This window comes from Zea mays, chromosome 3 (assembly GCF_902167145.1).
Source record: "Zea mays cultivar B73 chromosome 3, Zm-B73-REFERENCE-NAM-5.0, whole genome shotgun sequence".
Taxonomy (NCBI): Eukaryota; Viridiplantae; Streptophyta; class Magnoliopsida; order Poales; family Poaceae; genus Zea; species Zea mays.
In genome coordinates, this window is record NC_050098.1 from 16,951,545 (window position 1) to 16,974,330 (window position 22,786).

Here is a 22,786-nt window from a genome sequence, read left to right on the forward strand (position 1 = left end):
AAGAGTTTTAGTGAATAGAGTAGGATCGACCTTTCCGACTTTGAAGCCATTAGTGATAAGAAAATCTCTTAGGCATTCATACCATGCTCTTGGGGCTTGCTTGAGCCCATAAAGCGCCTTAGAGAGTTTATATACATAGTTAGGGTACTCACTATCTTCAAAGCCGGGAGGTTGCTCAACATAGACCTCCTCCTTGATTGGTCCATTGAGGAAAGCACTTTTCACGTCCATTTGGTAAAGCTTAAAGCCATGGTAAGTAGCATAGGCAAGTAAAATGCGAATTGATTCTAGCCTAGCTACGGGTGCATAGGTTTCACCGAAATCCAAACCTTCAACTTGTGAATACCCCTTGGCCACAAGTCGGGCTTTGTTCCTTGTCACCACACCATGCTCATCTTGCTTGTTGCGCAAGACCCACTTGGTTCCTACAACATTTTGGTTAGGACGTGGAACTAGATGACATACCTCGTTCCTAGTGAAGATGTTGAGCTCCTCTTGCATCGCCACCACCCAATCCAAATCTTGTAGTGCTTCCTCTACCCTTTGTGGCTCAATAGAGGAAACAAAAGAGTAATGTTCACAAAAATGAGCAACACGAGATCGAGTAGTTACCCCCTTTTGAATGTCACCGAGGATGGTGTCGACGGGGTGATCTCGTTGGATTGCTTAGTGGACTCTTGGGTGTGGCGGCCTTGGAACTTGTTCATCTTCCTCATCTGGATCATGGGCATCTCCCCCTTGATCATTGCTCTCCTCTTGAGGTGGCTCAACTTCTTGATCTTCTCCTTCATCATTTTGGGCCTTATCCTCATCTTGAGTTGGTGGAGATGCTTGTGTGGAGGAAGACGGTTGATCTTGTGCATGTGGTGGCTCTTCGGATTCCTTAGGACACACATCCCCAATGGACATGTTCCTTAGTGCGACGCACGGAGCCTCTTCATCACCTATCTCATCAAGATCAACTTGCTCTACTTGAGAGCCGTTAGTCTCATCAAACACAATGTCATAAGAAACTTCAACTAGTCCGGAGGACTTGTTAAAGACTCTATATGCCCTTGTGTTTGAGTCATATCCTAGTAAAAAGCCTTCTACATCCTTAGGAGCAAATTTAGATTTTCTACCTCTTTTAACAAGAATAAAGCATTTGCTACCAAAGACTCTAAAATATGAAACATTTGGCTTTTTACCGGTTAGGAGTTCGTATGATGTCTTCTTGAGGATTCGGTGTAGATATAACCGGTTGATGGCGTAGCAAGCGCTGTTGACCGCCTCGGCCCAAAACCGATCTGAAGTCTTGTACTCATCAAGCATGGTTCTTGCCATGTCCAATAGAGTTTGATTCTTCCTCTCCACTACACCATTTTGTTGTGGGGTGTAGGGAGAAGAGAACTCATGCTTGATGCCCTCCTCCTCAAGAAAGCCTTCGCTTTGAGAATTCTTGAACTATGTCCCGTTGTCGCTTCTTATTTTCTTGATCCTTAAGCCGAACTCGTTTTGAGCCCGTCTCAAGAATCCCTTTAAGGTCTCTTGGGTAATAGATTTTTCCTGCAAAAAGAACACCCAAGTGAAGCGAGAATAGTCATCCACAATAACTAGACAGTACTTACTCTCGCCGATGCTTATGTAAGCAATCAGGCCGAATAGGTCCATGTGTAGGAGCTCGAGTGGCCTGTCGGTCGTCATGATGTTCTTGTGTGGATGATGAACACCAACTTGCTTCCCTGCCTGACATGCGCTACAAATCTTGTCTTTCTCAAAATGAACATCTGTTAGTCCCAAAATGTGTTCTCCCTTTAGAAGCTTGTGAAGATTCTTCATTCCAACATGTGCTAGTCGGCGATGCCAGAGCCAGCCCATGTTAGTCTTAGCAATTAAGCAAGTGTCGAGTTCAGCTCTATTAAAATCTACTAAGTATAGCTGACCCTCTAACACTCCCTTAAATGTTATTGAATCATTACTTCTTCTAAAGACAGTAACACCTGTATCCGTAAAAAGACAGTTGTAACCCATTTTACATAATTGCGAAACTGAAAGCAAGTTGTAATCTAAAGAATCTACAAGAAAAACATTGGAAATGGAATGGTCAGGTGATATAGCAATTTTACCCAATCCTTTGACCAAACCTTGATTTCCATCCCCGAATGTGATCGCTCGTTGGGGATCTTGGTTTTTCTCGTAGGAGGAGAACATCTTCTTCTCCCCTATCATATGGTTTGTGCACCCGCTATCAATGATCCAACTTGAGCCCCCGGATGCATAAACCTTCTTCTTTTTGCCGTCCTTTGCCATGAGGCACTTGTGGCCGACGTTGGGGAAGAGGAGGCCCTTGGTGACGGCGATGTTGGCGGCGTCCTCGTCGGAGGAGGAGTCGGAGGAGCTCTCGTCGGAGTCCCACTCGCGGCACACATGGGCATCGCCGCCCTTCTTCTTGTAGTACCTCTTCTTTTCTCTCCTCTTGCACTTCTTGTCGTTATCCCTGTCACTGTCACTAGATAGTGGACATTTTGCAATAAAGTGACCGGGCTTATCACACTTGTAGCAAACCTTCTTGGAGCGGGGCTTGTAATCCTTCCCCCTCATTTGCTTGAGGATTTGGCGGAAGCTCTTGATGATGAGCGCCATCTCCTCATTGTCGAGCTTAGAGGCGTCGATGGGTTGTCTACTTGATTTAGACTCCTCCTTTTTCTCCTCCGTTGCCTTGAATGCGACCGGTTGTGCTTCGGGCGTGGAGGGGCCATCTAGCTCGATGATTTTCTTTGAGCCTTTGATCATAAACTCAAAGCTCACAAAGTTTCCTATTACTTCCTCGGGAGACATTAGTGTATATCTAGGATTACCTCGAATTAATTGAACTTGCGTAGGGTTAAGGAAAACGAGGGATCTTAGAATAACCTCAACCATTTCATGGTCATCCCATTTTGTGCTCCCGAGGTTGCGCACTTGGTTCACCAAGGTCTTCAAACGGTTGTACATGGCTTGAGGGTCCTCGCCTTGGTTGAGTCGGAAGCGACCGAGCTCCCCCTCGATCGTTTCCCGCTTGGTGATTTTGGTCACCTCATCTCCTTCGTGCGCGGTCTTGAGTACGTCCCAAATCTCCTTGGCGCTCTTTAATCATTGCACCTTATTATACTCCTCTCGACTTAGAGAGGCGAGGAGTATAGTGGTGGCTTAAGAGTTGAAGTGTCGGATTTGGGTGACCTCGTCCGAATCATAGTCTTCATCCCCCGGTGATGATACCTGTACTCCAATTTCAACAACATCCCAAATGCTAGTGTGGAGTGAGGTTAGGTGATGCCTCATTTTATCACTCCACATATTATAATCTTCACCATCAAACATAGGTGGCTTGCCTAATGGGACGGAAAGTAAAAGAGTACGTTTGGAAATGCGAGGGTAGCGTAGGGGAATCTTACTAAACTTCTTGCGCTCATGGCGCTTAGAAGTTACGGACGGTGTGTCGGAGCCGGAGGTGGATGGCGACGAAGAGTCGGTCTCGTAGTAGACCACCTTCCTCATCTTCTTCTTCTTGTCACCGCTCCGACCCGACTTGTTGTGTGAAGGGGATCCCTTCACCTTGTTGCCGGACTCTCCGGATGGATCCTTCCCATGGCTTGTAGCGGGCTTCTCGCTTGTCCCGATCTCCCTCTTGGCGGATGCTCCCGACATCACTTCGAGCGGTTAGGCTCTAATGAAGCACCGGGCTTTGATACCAATTGAAAGTCACCTAGAGGGGGGTGAATAGGGCGAATCTGAAATTTATAAACTTAAGCACAACTACAAGCCGGGTTAGCGTTAGAAATATAAACGAGTCCGAGAGAGAGGGCGAAAAACAAATCGTGGGCAAATAAAGAGTGAGACACGATGTTTTGTTTTACCGAGGTTTGGTTCTCGCAAACCTAATCCCCGTTGAGGTGGTCACAAAGACTGGGTCTCTTTCAACCCTTTCCCTCTCTCAAACGGTCACCTAGACCGAGTGAGCTTCTCTTCTCAATCAAACGGAACACAATGTTCCCGCAAGGACCACCACACAATTGGTGTCTCTTTCCTTGGTTACAATTGAGTTTGTCACAAGAAGAATGAGAAAGAAAAGAAGCAATCCAAGCGCAAGAGCTCAAATGAACACAAATATCACTCTCTCACTATCCACTATTGATTGAAGTTGTATTTGGACTTGGGAGAGGATTTGATCTCTTTGGAGTGTCTAGAATTGAATGCTATAGCTCTTGTAATGTGTTGAAGATGGAAAACTTGGATGCCATTGAATGTGGGGTGGTTGGGGTATTTATAGCCCCAACCACCAAAATATGGTCGTTGGAAGGCTGCTGTCGCATGGCGCACCGGACAGTCCGGTGCGCCACCGGACAGTCCGGTGCGCCAGCCACATCAGCAAGTCATTGGGGTTCGACCGTTGGAGCTCTGACTGGTGGGGCCTCTGGGCTGTCCAGTGGTGCACCGGACAGGTCCTGTAGACTGTCTGGTACGCTAACTGCGCGTGCTCTGTCCTCTACGCGCGCAGGCGCACATTTAATGCATTGCAGTCGACCGTTGCGCGCGAAGTAGCTGTTGCTCCACTGGAAAACCAGACAGTCCGGTGTGACACCGAACACTGTCCGGTGCTTCACCGGACAGTCCGGTAAATTATAGCGAAGCGCCCTCTGATTTTCCCAAAGGTAGCGAGTTCAGCGTCGAGTGCCCTGGTGCACCAGACACTGTCCGGTGGTGCACCAGACACTGTCCGGTGCGCCAGACCAGGGTGTCTTTGGGTTGTCTTTTGCTCTCTTTGTTTGAACCCTTTCTTGGTCTTTTTATTGCCCTATTGTGAACCTTTGGCACTTGTAAAACTTATAGACTAGAGCAAACTAGTTAGTCCAATTATTTGTGTTAGGCAATTCAACCACCAAAATCAATTAGGAAAATTGTGTAAGCCTAATTCCCTTTCACACACGCTCTGGGAACATAAGAAGCAGCACGAGGAGAGGGAAGGAACGAACGGAACCAAGAGCAAAAAGGCGCACCTCCTCCTTCTTCCTGGCGAGGTTTCAGATCCTCCAGGTCATGTTCTCCAAGCGCGTGTTCTTCTCCTGCAGGCTCCGCATCGCGTTCGCCTGCGCGCACCCACCGCGTGTGCACGCGGCCGCGCGCACACACACACAGAGATCGATCAGCACATCCCGCGGATCACCAGTGAGGAAGAAGGTAAGCGGGAAGAGATTCGGAGCGCTCGCTCGCTCGCCGTCGAGCGGAGCAGGAGCACGTTACGTACCCGGAGCCAGGTCTTGTAGAGGTCGGTCTCGTCGTAGCCGGTGATGACCTCCTCGACGAAGTAGCGCGCCGGGGAGAAGTGGCCGAGCTCGCGCAAGAGCAGCGATGTACGACAATGACAACTGGATCAACAGCTACCTCGACGCCATCCTCGATGCCTGCAAGGGCGCCGGCCCCGCCACGGGCCGGGGAGGAGGAGGCGGCGGGGACCGGCCCTCGCACAAGATCTGTCATCGCAAGCATGGGGGAGCAGCGGCGGCAACATACCTTGCGGTAGGTGGTGCCGTCGAGCTCGACGACCCAGCCGGATGGGTATCGTGAGGTGGAGTGGCTGGTGTGTGCGCGGCGGTTGCAGTCGAGCGTGGAGCACAGCTGGGATGAGGGGCAGGGCCGAAGATGTAGTCCCTGCCGGCGGCAGAAATCCGGATCTCGAGCAGGCAGGGAAGGTGCTGAGGACGGGGGTGAGATCCGGATCTAGGGTGCATGAGGGTGGGGGCGACATCGACGTTGGAGCTTGCGTGATTGACGGGAGAGGGGGTGCGATGTCGTGGTCGGAGGTGCGAGCGCGAGGATCCTTGGGTGGTGGTGTCGCGGGCACGGCGGCGAAAATGGCGGAGGCGCGACGCGAGATTCCTAGGAGGCGGAGGCGCGCAGTAGACGGGGATCGGGCACGCGAATCACGCGAGCGGAGCCACGGTGAAGCTGTGGACGCCTACTTTTCTTTCTTATAGAGTAGTAAATATTTTCATACCTATTCATCATTTATCTATTTTTCTTCAACTAACAACTCTCAACATGCACTACGTGTTGTGAGATTGCCACAACTATGTTTCTAAGGGGCTCCCACGAGAAATTACTTCATTGGCATGTGGAAATAAGGCGACGATAAACAATGATTCGTCACCACAGCGACGTTGGGTCAACGTCTACAGGGTGAAGGCATCGAGTCCCAGCGAGCGCGTCCACGACAGCTCTGGGTCTGCTCATAAGAGGGGCTTGAGCGAGGATAGAGCATAAGGATGGGGAAAAGAGAACCAAAGGTGCGCACTAGGTGTGCCACATCCAGACAAAGCTCACCGGCACGAGGGGAATGACATGGAGGCTGTGATGGTGGCGGAACGCAGTGATGCACCGGGGACAGGGTCGACGACAGAGCCATATGGTGGTCTTTGGGTTAATAGTGAGCATGTCACAGTGATTAACAGGAGCATTATTAGGAAAAGAAGACTGATCAAGGGCACAACTTGCCTGTGACTTGAGATTCCAGGTACTTTACCTAGTTGGTATTTGGGTTTCTCGTGACCTCGCTGCTACTCGTAGCAATACATACAAATAGACAAGGAGTACATAAAAATAACATTACACCAAACATGAGAATAAATTGCGTAGGAATATTTTGCGCGCTACTACGAGATCGTAGGTTCGAGAACCACTAAAATCGGAGTTACGGTTCGTAAGATATGATTTTCAGAAGATTTTTGTGATTAAATAATAAAACTAAATTCCATGTTGATTAATGTAAATCATATGATAAAAGATATTAAAGAAATAACTAATTCAAGTTTAATGTAAGTTATAACTTGAGTAAAGATCATATCTTATTGAGATTATAATTATAGCTAGGTTGACTTTGACTAGAATGATTAATTAACTAACATAGGTTAAATATATATCTAATTATAAAAGTATGTGGAATGATACAAGTAATGTTTTTTCTGAGTGGGAAATTTTATTACGAAGCTAACGCGACTCGAATGGGTCAAATCGGAGTTAAAATGAGAGAGTTATGGATCTTAAGTTATTGGAATTATTTTTATATTGATAATCATTATCTCGAATTTATTTTACTTAATTCAATGAACTGTGGACTGCGGATACCTTTTTTAGGAAGAATATAGTTCAATCTAAAAAGTCTGGGACCAATTTGCAACAATCTTCACACAATCTTGGACGGTTGGTTGGTTTCTTAGAAAGGCGGGGTCTCTTTTGCAAAACTATTCGGCCAGAGAGGTACGCAGCCACCTCAACCACCCGATCTAACCCGAATGGACCGGATTAGATTTTAAACTCATGTGAACCGGTACACATCCACCACCGTTGGATCACTGATCAACGGTCCGAAACGACCCATACCAAGATGAAATCTTCTCCTCTCGTCTCTGATCCAACGAACCAAATCAACAATGTGAAGGGGGGATCTTTTAATCCTGGCCGCACACAGCGCGATCCACGGTCCACACGCCAGTACGCCACCCACCGAAACGTTATCTCATAGCCTCAATCTCCACCGTCGATCCAAGGACAAACGACCACAACTCATCTACCTCATCCCTGCTCTCTAAATGGCGGCGCACAAGATCCAGCACGGCGGTGCCATAGCCATAGGCCATAGCCCCCAAAACCCATGACCCAGTGCACGAATCTTTAATTCAAACGTCACTACTCGAAGTATAGATGTGCGTGAACCCAGAGAAGGGAGTCTCACCGCGTGTAGGGATGAAGGCGAGGTCGATCGACGGTGTAGTGCGGAGCCACGGCGGAGGGAGCACTCCGGTGACAAATTATCGACGATCTGCTTGCCCTTGCGCCCTAAGTTTCTGCCGCTCATCTTCCTTACGGCCCCGTGAAGCACCCAGGCACGAACCCGGACCTCGAATGGTGGCGATCTTCAATCTCGCCCGCGACGGCGGTGTTTTTCCTTCGGCGTGCTCCACGACCCCCCCCCCCCCCCCCCCCCCCGGCGCCCTCGGTTTGCGTGCTCTCAACGTTTGGGGTGGCCGAGGAGGAGACGGGGAGATCCTACCTCAAAGCCATTCCAGACTTTAGATCTCTTCCTTGAGGCATCGACACCACTGCTACTACCAATACCAGTACTGCTTCCATCAGCAGCAGGGGGCTAGTTGAGCCTATCCCTGTTCCAGTACCGGCACTAGGAGCATCATCGTTGACGATGTCGATATAGGCCTGTGCATCCTGCTCCTTGTTATGTTCCTCAAGTCGGTATTCCTCCTCAGCGGTCGGATCCATATCCATGGCGACACCGGCTCCTCAACGGCTGCGCGGTACCGGAATAAGATCAATACCTCCATACAAACATCAAACACAATAAGGATGAGCTCAACATACAAACATCAATCACCAGAACATACATTTAGAGACCTACCAAACGTAACCGGAGCATCAGAGTCACCGACTGCCCGCCAGTCGATGAGGATGAGGAACACCAGAGCGTATGAGGTAGCAACCGAGGAGGGGAGGCAAGAATCAGGGAGTACTATAGAATATAGATTTAGGGTTAGGTAGGAATAGGATGGCGACATCGGCTCCTCGACAGCTACATGGGAGGGAGAGGCAGGCAACATGATAGAAAGAGGTCGGGAGGGAGCGAAACTGTCGGAACACCGTACGCTCATAGCTCAATTCGATTTGATGAAAATTTCAGGTTCGAAGACCCAAAACATGAAGGAACATGCTGAGTCTGATCTGGTGTGGCACGTCCTCGTGCGACCAAACCCGAATGTGTTTCAATATAAGAGATTGAGTATCTATATTTACATTAGGGTGCTGTCTGGTTTGGTATTAAATCATATTTGTTTAAATCTAACCTTAATCAGATATCACACCAGAAACCGATGTTGTTCTATTTAAACTTAGTACCGCTGTTACTAGAGTGTAAATCGTTGTCGTTGTTATTTACATTACATTTCGTAAACCAAACAACACCTAGATCTAGTATGAGGATCTACGGTCCATAAGGGCACTCATAACCATGAAATTATATTGTTTTAATTCATTAACTAGGATGTGAACTAAGAAAAAAATATGACACTACAATAAAAAAAGAGGAGAAAACATATAATTAGATAAAAAAATATTTTGTTGTTTATCACAAACAAGTTTTTATTTGTAGTGCGGAGACATAAAGTAATAGTCACAGGAATTACATACGGATTTCATTATTGAAACTGCCATAACAAAAAAAAACTGTAGTATTACAAACAAGTTTTTATTTCTAGCGTGGACGCATAAATTAATTGTCACAGGAATTACAAATGGTTTTCATTATTGAAACTGCCATAATAATAATAAATCGCGAGGGAAAAAGTATGGTTCCCCTTAAGCATAGTAACAAACCTTATTATTAATATTATTATTTTTAGAGCATAGCACTAGCAGCTTGCTAGAGCTTTGCATAAAGCAGCCGTCCTAGCTCCTTTATATTTTCAGCCTCCAAGCACACGAGCACGCGGACGTCGCCGGTACCACCGTCGTCGTTCATCAAGTGCATAGAGCCGCCGCGGACAGACTCCGCCCGCGACATGGATTGCGGCTTTCCCCAGCCAAAATCTGCGTCGTGCTGTGGCCTACCCAACCAGCTGGTAATATTCAGGTCCGTCCGTGGTAAGATGCCTGTCCCAGTCCGTCTCTTGTTCGTCTCGGCCATCTCGTAGTAGTCAATCGCGGACCGCACCAGCTCGTCATCCATCCGCTCGACGGCGCCCTTGATGCGGGCAGCGACGGATGCCAACGCCGCCGTGCCAATGTCCCCTGCCGGGCCAGCGGCGTATAGCCTGATCACTGCGTTGCCGAAGTAGTGGGTCGGGAGGGGCGGCCTCATCCGGCGGCGGACGTCGGCCGGGAACATCACGCGCACCTGAGAGTCCGGTGGGATCCGTCGTGCAACGCACGCGCACTGCCAGATGAGAGCGCTGACGGCGCAAAAGGTGCTCGTGCCACCGCAGAGCTGCTTCAGGGAGGCGACATGGTCCCTGGAAATGGTGAAGATTTCGATGGCAAGAGGCCCCTCGGGTTCAGTGAGGACGAGCCGAGGCTGCAATGTCGAGAGCGCGTCGGGGTGGACTGTGGGCGGGGACCGTGCGCGGAGTAGGGTGCGGTCGTGGCACGGGAGCTCCACGGCAGCACTGTCACCATGCTTGCAGAACGCCGACCATGTCTGAAAAAAGTGGAACGCGCTTGAAACGTCTGTGGCGGCGTGGTGGATAGCTGTTCCTAACACCACACCTCCACACTTCAAGAAAGTCACCTGCCATCATAAGCACGCCAATTGCTATATAATTTATAAAATAGAAGGGAAAAAATCCTCCTGGAAACCAACAGGAGGACCCAGTTTATCTACTCTTAACAGACAGACTACACCGTGAGAATCGAAAGTTGAAAATTTTAAAAGGCATGGAGGCAGAGAAAGTAGCGGACGACCTGTATGGCCATTATGATGGACGATGGCTCGATGAGTGGAATAAACAGCCTCCTCAACTCTGGCGATGGCTTGAATTTCTTGACTTCATCGATAGTGAGATCACCATCCGCGCGAGCGACAACAAAGAGTGCACCTTCGCCGTTGCAGCTGATCTCCTTCCTACCATCGTCGCTGTCGACGAGGCGGCCGGCGAGGGGGTAGAAGGCCACCAAGGCTTTGGCCGTAGCCTTCTTGAGTCTGCCCAGGTCGAAAAAATCAGCCGCCGCAGCATCGTTGGAGCTGTACAAGTGGATCGTTGGGGTGTGGGCTTTGTTGGACTGAACCATGTCCAAGCAAGAGAGCCAGAGCGCCTTCGTTGGCGTCGGCTCGCTCGGCACTACAAATGATGACTCTACCACCTGCACCTTCAAATAATCCATCTTCTTCCTCCCACGACTTATTGACCAGCAAAATGGATGTTACTAGCTGCGGCTGCAAAGGCACAAAACAGTGAGTGCTCGAGATCAATGAAATACACACACAAAGACTCGCACGATTGCTCCGAGTGATTTATTGACCAGACAAATTGATGTTAATAGTATCGTAGCTGCGGCTGCAAAGGGACAAGACAGTGAATGCTCTAGATCTATGAAATACACACACAAAGACTGTCATTTCCTGAAAACAGTGTGGCGACTTATGAACTGCTCCTACAGCACAAGTACCGTACCTCCTACTGAAGGCACGACACGACGACTCACTGCGGGCATCCATACTATACTCTGCAATAAGCAAAGAACCGTACCTCAGTTGTGCGATGGCAGAAAGGGGCGTGAAAGAGATCTCAATCGACAGGCAGGCGGCGTGCGCGGGTGCTTAGTGAGGACGGAGGAAGGGAGGAGCGCAGGCAGGATTGGAGTTGCGGACTTCGCTGTCGACACCAGCAACCAGCCAAGAACCTGCGCTGCGACTGCGATGGCTGAAGGGAGGAGGAAAGAACGGGGACGGAGGAGCGCTGATTGGAGTGTGGAGATGCGGATTCGCGTGGAGGAGGAAAGAACGGAAAGCTAGGGGTTGGGGATTTATGAGGGACTCCATCGCTGCAGCTTTGAGCCTTTGATGGCATGTCGCTTGTCGCACTCGTGAAGGCCATTTGTTATTTTGGATAGAAACAGAGAACGTTTTATTAGGTAATATATATTCTTGACTACAAATTTTTGTGTAAAAATATCTATTGCTGTTTCCAATGACATTTTATAATAAAAAATGGCTATGTATGCAAAAAAATACAATTAATTATTCACGCCTTGTCACTTTTAGCTCATAAATGATGTGTTACCAGCTTCAGGTTCATAGATGTCATTTTGTAGTTTGTACACAATCTAAAAAACTAATCAGGATTGCCAGATTCTTAGCTTCTCACCCCATCAGATTCCATATGCAACAACTTCTCAGGGCAGCTAGATTTTTAGAGAATCGATACTCAGAAAAGTTATACCAAAACATGTTTTTAGTAAAATAGATCGACTTATGACCTCTAAAATTGGCCTTACGGCCTTAGAACCGGGTCAACCTATTCCCATATTTAATAGCCTGTTTGGCACGGTTTTGGCTCTAGTTTTTCTCTAGAAAAAAGCCAGAGTCTTACCAAACACTCTTTTTCAAAACGCCTTCATGCGAAAAAACCTAAAAGCCAGATTCATTTTTGTACTACGGTGAAGAAACTATAAATAGTAGTTTCACTGACTTCCGCTCTGATTCTGGAACTTTAATAAATGGAAATGGCTCTGGCTTTAGAATAAACCGCTAAACGATTTACTAAATGGTTTTAGCTCTAACAAAAAAGCTGCTTTTTAAGAAAAGTCAGTGCTGCTTTTGGACAGGCCAGATTCCTGACAAACGGATCTTAAATAACATCCATATCTATTTGGGTGGCATGTACCAAGTTAGAAGAGACCCACGTGAGTGTGACCCGTTAGTATCTCTACTACTCTATAAGGGTCCAGTGAGGACGTCCACACTGGTACCGTGCCCCCGCCCCCAAAAATCTCGCCCCGCCTCGCTCTCCGTCGCGCCATTCCAGGGACCCTCCATCGCCGCCCCCGCCATCATCGCGTCAGCGCCCGCTCCGTCGATGGAAGGCGCCATTCCAGGGACCCACCCCAACCCTGCGATCCTCACCCTTCCAAGGATGCCCCGCACCCATCTCGCCCAATCCCTCCTCCCGCCTCACCCGCTCACAAGGTCGACGACGACGAATCTAAGGACGCCAACGCCACCCCTCTCCGAGCTCCCTATGGCCGCTGCGGGTGAGTGCCTCTGGGTTGCATTGTGGGCGTCCACACCGGCATCACCATGCCCCCGCCTGCCCTACCCGCGTGCCACCCTCCCCGCTTACGATCTGCTCGGCGAACCCTAACAGCCCGACCGCGCCTTCCCCCGCCGCGCGATGCCCGCCCCACCGCCCCGCCGCGATCCCCTCCCTACCCCCACCCCTCCCAAATGATTGCCCCCACCGTGATCTCCTCCCCACGTGCTCGGGACAACCGCGTGGTTCCATGCCTGTCGCAAACCTCCAGATCAGCGTCCGTCGTAGCCGCGAGCGTGGAGCCATGGAGAAGGATGACAGACTACAACACCAAGCTATGGAGCTCAAGTCACGCGTCAGCACAGATAAGTCCTGATCATCTCCCCATTCTGCCCTCAACAACATTGTCCTGCTCATCTTCCCCTTTTGCCCTCAACAACGTTCCAGGCAAGAGGAGGTGCTCCACTGATTAGAGGCGTTCGCGCGGAGGTTTGATCTGCTCTGGCTGGCCCGATTAGATGGAGATGCTCATTGTACAACATGTGATCGCATTAGGTTTTAGGGTTTGTGATCCTGGTAACGTATTTTCACTTCCCTCCTCACTTAGATCTGTTTCATTTATGCCTAGATAGGTTTAGGGTTCGTATACACCACCTCCACAATGTTCTTTGTGCTGATTATTCGTTTGAACAACACCCCTGGTTTGGGCAATATGACTCGTGAATAAAATGGCCATCCAGAAAAGAAATGGTTAATCAAATGCTATTTAGAACTGCTGGTCATCGTGCTTTAGTTATAAGATGGTTTCTAGACGATCACAGTATAAGGACACTATTTTTGCTTTAGTAGCTTGCTGCCAATTAGTTATAAGATGGTTGCTAGCTGCATATGCTTACTGCTTGGTTCTCAATTACTTCTTGTGTATCATATTTTTCATTTCTTTTCTATCTTCTGATTAATTCTTCGTATACCATTAAGATGTTGCAGAGTCTGTGCGCTAGGGAGATGCAAGGCCATTTGTAGAGGAAGCTGTGCTGCAAGTATCTGACTGGGGTTTCAACTTATCTGACATCCAAATGCAGAAGAAAGAGGCTCAAAGATTATTTGAACTCATCAAGTCTCTGTTCAATCAGTCTAAAAGAGAGTGGGTGGGATTTCTGGGCCCAATCCATATATGGCAGGTTTGTACTCTCTTCTCTAAAATTAAAAGTGATCCAAGAGCATGACAAAGTTTAGTAGAAGCTAAAGAAAATTACTCCATCTATTTAACACACAGCGTGCTTGCACATAATGGCGTCGTTTAGACGGTGTTCTGTAGTTTCCTAGCATCTGAGCTCTTTAGTTTATGTTTATTTGGCCATACTGTCAGAGTCTATGTATATCAAGGTTACCACATTAGATGGCTTCAAGAAAGCTGTAACAACATAGTTGAAAGGTTGCACCAATAGTAGTTGTAGTTGATTTGTCTTGGTTTTGTATGATTTAGGAAACTTGGCGCACACATGTAGGTAGTATCGTAATTGGTTTTGTATGTATTAACAAATAGCAACTCCCAAATGGCATAAAGAATAGGGAAATGGAGACATTATAAAAGCACCATGCGTTGTCAATAGGACACACTAAATTGCTTGGTGGTTCAATTTCTCAAACTCTATGCTTTGCATGTTTGTGTCACTACAGAAGATGTTTTCGTTTAGGTTGCGAACACGCATCTGCAGAGATAAAAAAGGAGTGCCATCAATGACAGCCACAAATTGGGGCATGAAGTGTAAGTGTAACCACTATGAGATCAATGTGTTGTTTTTTCATGTTTAATAATTTGAGTTATAATATATGGTTTGCTTATAATGTTTTTAAATTTTTTTATTTTGGCGATGCAGGGGACATAACTCCTCCAACAAGGATTAGGCAGGCTATGGAGATGCAGGCTGAAGTAGAAAGGAGAAAATGCGCTCAAGTCCTTGAATCAGAAGGGAAGAAACAAGCCCAAATCCTTGAATTAGAAGGGAAGAAAACTGCCCAGATCTTTGAATCTGAAGGTGACGACTTCATAACCCTTTTTATCTTTTAGCTCAATCAGGAGGTTCACAGTGCCAGGTCTTCATTTGAGCAAGCTCATTTCAATCTGTGCAAGGCACCTAATCAGGTAGCTGATGTCATTATGCATGCATTTTTTTGTTGCATACACAAAATAAATACTGTTCTAATCCACATTCTTGACACAGGACAATCAACATGAGGCATCATCTCAGAAGATAGCTTATAATAAGCATGGAAAAAGCATGGATTCTTATGTTGAAGGTATTGCTAGAAGTATATCCTACTGCAAAATAGTTCAAGTATTTCTCTGTGCAATTTTCTGTAATATTTCTATAGTGTTATCTTATTTGAAACATGGGACTTGACTTGCTCTGGTCATGTTCCCTATTTATAGTAGTCGAGGTTGAGTGAGCTCTACGACATAAAGCAAAATTGGAAAGGCACCAACGCACAGCTGAGCGAGCGGTATACTCCAATGCTATTGCTATGTTGCCTTCTACTTGTTTGTTTGCCTAGCCTGTGGCAGTCCTCATCATTACCAATTTTCAGGCGAAAGCCCTTGCTGAAAAGAACATGCGGGATATGCTGGTGCAGAGGGAGCATGCTGAGAAACATGTAAGATAGTTGGTCATCAGGAAAGAAAAACATATTCCTCTGTTTCTAAATAACATTTGTTATCCATGAACTTTTTACTTTTGGATACAAAGACTGGCTGAATTTCTTGATCCTGAAGTCAAGAGATGGTCAAATGGAAAAGAAGGAAATCTGTGAGCATTGCTGTCCACATTGCAATATGTACGTATTTTGGCTTATATGACTTCTGTTTGAACCATGTACATCTTGGTTACTGTAGGACTTCCACTGGTTCTTATCAGAAATTTATGCCCATCATTAGATTGCCAATAAATAATACTCCTAATCATGGGTGCTCCAGTTAAAAAATGGATCGTATGTAAATTCATTTTAGACAGCGCAAGAAATGGTTAGCTACTATACACCAGATGATATTACATGCTGCGAATTCACTTTGCACCATCAAGCTTAGAGTTACCTCTGTAATGTGGCTCCCTTGTATCGGATTCATGCTTTGCAGCCCTACCAGAACCTTTTCCCTCCTTGCAGCTACCCCTTTTGTTAATATTTCCATACATGCTGTATTTGTCATCGTTATTATATTTTTCTGCTCTAGAATATTTGAGTTCTTTTGTATGATCAGCCTTCACCTCATTAACAAAGTCCTCTGTGCTGCTCTTTTCTGAATGTCTGTGACTGCTTTCCAAATCATTGTGCTTTTCGGCATTATTGCCAAAAGAGGTTTTTTTCTGTTCTGGATATATACCTCTGCATACGTATTTGCCTTCTCATCCATTCTGTCAAATGCACCCTTTGGCTCAGTACAAGTTTTGGCCTTGAAACGGAACTCCCCATTCTCTGTATCACGAATATGCATTTGTTCAGGTTCTGCATTCGCACTCCTTTGAAAGTTTTGATTATTAGATTTAAGATCTTCCCCTGATGGAGCACTTCCAAGTGAAGAATTCTGTTCATTGTGATTCCCATTCCTTTTACCAAGAGTGCTTTTATCACCTAAAATTGTATCATCCATCTAAGTTAATAATTCTGGAAAGCAATGCAATGTGAGCATTTGGTTACACCTTACCTTCAGTATTTATAGCACCAGCATTATCTTTAGAAGATAAATTTGATATTGGCATCTTATCCTTGCTGTCAGTGTCAGCATCGTCGTCATCATCTGAATCATAACTAGCCAGGCCGAGAAGAGCACCTTTAGGGGAGCTTAACCCAGTACTAATAATTTTGACACAATAGCTTACATATTTTTTTAGTGTTTTGTAAGTCATGTATTTCTCAAGTACAAGGCTTAGTAGTAGTTATGAATCGGCATTTGGAGACTGGTATAGTGGTATTCTTCAATTATAGCAACAAGGTCATGTATTACTATGTGTTGCATTTAGTTTTGTAATAATCTTGATAATTCCATTATTCTACTATGTTGAATGTCTGAAAAAAATGAGCTGAGTATAGACTGCATACTTCCACAACCCATCTAAAAAATGAGATGAGTACAGACTGCATACTTTAACGATCAATATCTGCATTGCACATAAAGACGATTTATGTTTGCAGAACCTTCAGCAATTAGCTAAATAAGAAATTAGTAATTCACATGTGTGTATAAGAACATGTTTGACACAGAAGCACAGATCTCGCTCCTCTTGTTTCGATTTTGGGGTTGGTTCTGAGTTGGCTATTTTTGTTTTTTTCGCCAATTGGTTGGAATTGGGAGTTTTGCATAGGAGGAGCATAAGGTGATCGAGGCGCAGATCAGGATGTGGCAGCAGGAGGACGATGCAGAGATGATGAAGAACAAGCGAACTGCAACTTTGGGTGACGTAGTAGCATCAGCACGAGTTGATTCGTGGAATACCCATGGTGCATCAATAGTATGTGTGTAGAACTATGGATTTTCCATGTGTTCTTTTTTCCCATGAATTCTGTTGTTTGATGTTGTTCAATCGCTGACCCTGTTTGTTTTGTTGATAGTTGCAAGCAGTTATGGTAGTTATGGCAGGATCGCTGGTCACCATCATCTAAGAAAATTATATGTGGTATCTTCTATGGGTTTGTAGGTGTAGGCATGCTTTTATGTTACCGCCAATCTAAATTTTTACCTACTTTTAATTTTATACTAATTTTATAGAGTTAAAATACTTGAGAAGGTATTGAAATCTAACCTGCACCTCTTGATATGCCCTAGATCTAACATGCACCTCTTGTGATATATAAAAACCTGACCTGTTTTGAGACCTCTTGCAGATTTTTGTGTGTAGGGCCAAGAATCGATATACATGCTTGGATTCAGGGAGTCAGTGCTACGCTGAAAGAACTTAAGGTCTGCATTCAATCCCGCAAATCTATATCCCACCTAATATCTAATTGGTGAACTTTATTATTTTTCCAAGAAACAATGAACTTAAGTGATGATTCTCTGTATTAAGGCCTTAGGACTTCTCGTTTTCTACTCTCTATGTCTAGCCGTATGGGTTCAGTGTGGGGCTGTTCGAATGGGTGATCAAGAGGTGATTTGTGTGGTTTTGTCAGTTCCGAGCTTCTATGCGTGACATTTTGTAACTCAGAGTTTTCTTGCAGGGCTTGGATGATTATCTCTACGGTAGGGGTGTGTACATCAACACTTTTAGCTCTACTGGTCCCATTGCTTTCAGATCAAATGAAGCTTTTCTGTTCTCGCCATGGAGTATTCCATGTGCCTTGTCAGTTTTGATGTTCTCGCCATGGAGTATTTCTAAAAATATTGTGTTCATTTAGGGACTAGATGACAGCCACACAAAGGGCGATAAGGAAGAGGGACCCAGTTTGGAGGGCTTAGAGGTGATTGTAGTTTCTGCTTGTTTTGTTATGCTGCGATTGTTGCTTGAAGTCCTTTCATCAAGATATTATGATCACATATTTTGTCTTTTTGAACTGTCATTGCCAGGGGTAGACAACTTTGGTGGCGCATAAGTGACCAAGAACTACATAAAGAATGGGGACAAATGGAAGAACTTTTGAAGGGCATAAACCATTTGAATGATGCTGATCATTTTGCTCTCATGAATGAACGGGTGTGACCCTAGCAACAGTGCGACTTTCTCGTACCGGTCTTCACAGAGCGCATGCGCAACCTCGGCATAGGGTAGTGGTGAAATAGTAGTGGTGATGGTAATGATGGTTGCAATGTAGTGGTGAAATAGTTAGATTAAAATAACAAAATTTATGTAAGAATAGGATCATAAATAGATTACAAAATCTTTTTACATTACAATATAACACATATTTATACACAAGTTATCATGATTATATATTTCCGTTGCAACGCACGGGCACTCACCTAGTCTATTTATTAAGGTGAATCTATATCTTCCTATAAAAAATGTTGGAATTAAAAATAGCCTTTTATCCTGATATTTTTTACTCGTTTTTATTCTTATTTCTTAGATTTATTTTTAAAATCCTGAACAAAAAATAAAAAATCTTCCACCATGATGTCACAAATGGACCCGGATATAAAACGTTTTAGAGCTAGTTTAGGAACCCCATTTTTTCAAAGTGATTTTCATTTTCTTAAGGAAAAATGAACTAATTTCCCTTGGGAAAATAGAAATCACTTGAAAAATGGGTTCCCAAACTAGCCCTTATCGTTTAATGTGTGTCTGCCTACATTCGTCTTCCCACGGCCATCTTTTTGCCTAGAGTTTTGTACCCCATCAAGATCATAGATAATATCTCAATCCTTTGCTGGAGTGACTAGAGCGCTCCGTGACAGCATTGGAACACTCGCTCGAGACTGATATGCATATTGTTGTCTTGATATCGAAACTCTAAAATGACTGAATTGCATGCTATTGTCTACTTGTCAAAACTCTAAAAAGAACACCAATAGGACAACACCTATTATATTAAGAATCCTTCATCCCTTTAAAGGAGTCAGAGGGAAGGAGGCTTAAAATATTATCTTAACCGATAAATGCTTGTAAAGTTCATTGTTTTCGAGTTTCGTCGGGGGAATATGAATCATGATATAAATCCATGCCATTCTCCTCCCTTCAAAGGTGTTAAAAGGAACATATTACTTTCGCATACATGTTCAAAGGATATTCAAAGCATAGGCATAAATTAACTGTAATCGCATAAAAGGGGACAAAAGCATGAAGCAGAGAATAATAACAGAATGAAGGACACATAACTGTTATATATGCGCAACTCAATAGAATAATTGCCTTAGATCTCAAAGAGTAAATTGCCATGAAACATTTTTATTTACTTTAATATCATTATACCTTTTAAGGTTCTCTCTTAGGGAGGCGATGCTACATACGTAGGATTACAAATGGTTGATCACTATAGCAGTGACAATATTCATATATTAATAGGGCTAATCAAATACACATCTTTGTATAAAATTATAAGTTTACCTCCCTATTCTGTGGTAACCTTATGTGATTGAAGAAATACAATTTTGGCATTTTGCACTCCTCACATGCGTGCATGACTCTTCTTCTTTGTAGGAATATCCTTTGGTTCCTTTCACTTGAAAACGAACCCAAAGGCGTTCATGCTTTGTGGCTCCTTGAAAGCTTCAACTACACCCATGGGTCTGAAGCTTCTTCATGCTTCATCCTTGACTTCAATTATTACTATGAAAAGTGTCTAAACAGTGCTCTCTATTAGTTAGAACCTTCGACCAGATACTCCATAATAGTAGCCCTCGTAGGACTAATTTGTTTTCCATAACGAGTTCAAAGCACAAAATTGTATTTCAAAGGGCCCTGTGCTAAAGGTTTGAAAACACTTTCCATTGAGTTCCTGTTTGTAAATAGAGATTCTTATTCATTCCGATCCTAATTTTATTATATGAGGCTATGTCTGTAGTATGTCCCATGGCATTCACTGCTTGGTCCTACACCATGTTGCCTTGAGCTCTACTTCCGAATCTTTCTTGTGCTTTCGTAGTTATTTTCCATCGTTGAAGCCTTTGTGAACTTTGTTCATAAGTTCCATTCCCTAGCCACCTTGTGCAAAGCTTCAACTTCGTTCATATCAGAAGGCCTGCATCAAAATGACCGCTTCAGAGCGCATTCAAAATACAAACAAAATCCAAGCTATGTGCAAGATCATGGGAAGCTTCAATGTTCCCATTCTCGAGCACTAGCAAGTGTGACCTTAACAATTTCTTCCATTTGCCAACAACAAGGTACGCACCCAACTTGCTTAGTTTGTGCATTCCTATTATTGTTTTGTTGTTGATCTCTTGTTTTCCTTGCTTTCTTTTAGGGTCTTACATTGAGCAAGGTGCTCAAAGTGCAAAGGGATCTTGAGGAAAAAAGTCACAATTTGTCTCCTAGCTTCATGAGGAGGTAATTGAATTATGAAATGATTAAGCTAAAAATCTGAGGTGTTAAATACTTTAGCTGAAGATTTTATTGAAAGTTAGAAGACAATCTAAGTTTTGACATAAGAAAAGTCATATGCAACTCGGCCATAGGCAACAACCTGACCTACATGTTCTTGATGGGTTACATGATCTAGGATGGAAACTTTCCTTATTCTCTTCCCCCAACCTGCTAATTAGTATTAAAGATTTGAAAAAAACATAAAAACTTTTTGATATCGGAACCAATGGGGAATTAGAATCTAAACTACAAAACAAAATTGTCTACACTTCTCACCTACTCTGTCCTAATCTCGAGGACAAGATTATTTTAAGGGGGTAGAGTTTGTAACACCCCAAAATCATGATTTTGGGTTTAGTAACTTTTTTCAAAAATAATCAAATTAAGTGTCTTCTAATGAAGGATTGTACCTAGGAAATTACCTTTCCTAAAATAAATAAATGATAACATTAAATTTTTAGTGCTCAAACTTAGAATTGAATTCTTAAACTTAAATTTATTTTGAAACTCGAAAAAATAAATAATAGAATGACTTTTAATTTAATTATTAGAGTGGATTAATCTTCATGAACTATATAACTAGAAACACTCTTTAAAAATATCTGAGTTAAAGTAATTTTTGATAAAGATTGTACATCACTCTCTACTAAAGTAAATAGGTAATGAATATTCATTTTGAATCAACTTTTAATTTGCTACATATTCAAATAAATTTTTTCCTAAAATAAATAATATTCTCTTATGAATCGTGTATTTAAAAAAACTTATCTAGGTAAATAAAATAATTACTAAATAAATAAATAAAATACACTTTGCATGGCGAGTCGAGCTTGTAGTTTGAATTAATTTGTAGTTTGAAATAATCTTTGAGTGGACTTCATGAATTTTTTCAAACTTCATGAATTTCAAATTTAATTATTAGAGTGGACTAATTTGTAGTTTGAAATTTGGAAAGAAAGTACGTTGAGACGAGTCGAGCTTGACTCAGCTCCCCCTTTGTATGCTTTCAAAGACAGAACATATTCATGTCGTTGATAATTCTTGGACACCGAGAGAATAAAATGGTCGTGTACATGGAGCCTTTGATTGATGAATTGGTCCGTGCTTGGGAGGAAGGGGTATGGACGTATGACCGAGCTACGAAGAAAAAATTCAAAAAGCATGTTTGGTACCAGTACTCCATGCATGACTTACTGGTGTATGAGCTATTCTGTGCCTGGTGTGTTCACGGTAAATTCTAATGCCTAGTTTGCAAGAAATCTCTTAGGTTCATTTGGTTGAAGAAAGGGTGGAAAATATTCGTCATTCGATAAACATCGACAATTTCTCCCTCCTAACCATGCATTCCGACTAGAAATCAAGAACTTTACGAAAGGTGTCATAGTGACAGACCGCCCACCTGCAATGATGACTGGTGCCAAAGTTCGTCAACGGATAGATGGTCTCGTGGTCAATGCAGAAGGTGATTATGTGGGATATGGTGAGCAACATATGTAGACCCATAAGTCGAGCTTGACTCGGCTCCCCGATTATGATGACCTTCTCCTTCCACACAACATTGACGTGATGCACACTGAAAGGAATGTCGCCGAGGCACTTTGGGCAACAATTAACGACATTCCTGATAAGTCAAAGGATAACATAAAGGTAAGAGTGGATATAGCAGCATTATGTGATAGACCAAACCAAGAGATGAAGTCGTCTAGTGGTGGAAAGACATGGAGAAGGTCTAAGGTCGATTTTGTCCTAAGCAGGGCCCAGAGGAAGGAAGTACTACAGTGGATCAAGGATGTTAATGTTCTGAAAGTCGCCTAGAGGGGGGATAAATAGGCGAAACCTAAAAATTATAAACTTTGAACACGCTCTATGCCCGTGGTTAGTGTTAGAAATAATTCGGAGTGCGGAAGATAGTTCTCCTTGCTAGGAGTTGCTCAATCAATGCGGATAACTTTGGGAGCCAACTCAAATCAATATGAGCAAGGGAACTTTAGAGAGAGGAAAGAAGGG

The 22,786-nt window shown here is 44.3% G+C and overlaps 1 protein-coding gene and 1 long non-coding RNA gene across 6 annotated transcripts; one reads left to right on the forward strand and one right to left on the reverse strand.

The window, feature by feature from the left end:
- Window positions 1-9,190: 9,190 nt before the first annotated feature.
- On the reverse strand, window positions 9,191-11,606 carry LOC100279982 (Spermidine hydroxycinnamoyl transferase). Of its 3 annotated transcripts, none has more exons than XM_020549679.3 (3): window positions 11,265-11,606; window positions 10,480-10,951; window positions 9,191-10,216 (listed from the first exon to the last, which is right to left on the reverse strand). In XM_020549679.3, the coding sequence occupies exons 2-3, from the start codon at window positions 10,897-10,899 to the stop codon at window positions 9,443-9,445; spliced, it is 1,194 nt and encodes a 397-aa protein (XP_020405268.1). In that variant the 5' UTR covers window positions 10,900-10,951; window positions 11,265-11,606; the 3' UTR covers window positions 9,191-9,442. The 3 variants fall into 3 exon arrangements, with proteins under 3 accessions (XP_020405268.1, XP_008672738.1, NP_001146402.1); XM_008674516.4 differs by having other exon boundaries at window positions 9,191-10,306; NM_001152930.1 differs by having other exon boundaries at window positions 9,254-10,306; window positions 11,190-11,489.
- A 1,380-nt stretch (window positions 11,607-12,986) lies between these two features.
- LOC103649768 (uncharacterized) lies at window positions 12,987-18,690 on the forward strand. 3 transcript variants are annotated; one of them, XR_004857083.1, is made up of 12 exons: window positions 12,987-13,343; window positions 13,755-13,948; window positions 14,448-14,535; window positions 14,648-14,913; window positions 14,993-15,068; window positions 15,202-15,272; window positions 15,357-15,422; window positions 15,515-15,602; window positions 17,126-17,721; window positions 17,979-18,006; window positions 18,156-18,218; window positions 18,325-18,673. It is a non-coding gene; the product is annotated as an uncharacterized lncRNA (long non-coding RNA). The 3 variants fall into 3 exon arrangements; XR_004857082.1 differs by having other exon boundaries at window positions 17,979-18,218; window positions 18,325-18,685; XR_002750263.2 differs by having other exon boundaries at window positions 17,126-18,218; window positions 18,325-18,690.
- Window positions 18,691-22,786: the final 4,096 nt, after the last annotated feature.

Excerpts from the sequence above, each read along its gene's own strand:
- LOC100279982 (XM_008674516.4), bottom strand. The coding sequence starts at position 10,899 with ATGGATTATTTGAAGGTGCAGGTGGTAGAGTCATCATTTGTAGTGCCG. Across the intron at positions 10,307-10,479 it reads CCATCATAATGGCCATACAG|GTGACTTTCTTGAAGTGTGG; the intron begins GTCGTCCGCTAC and ends TTATGATGGCAG.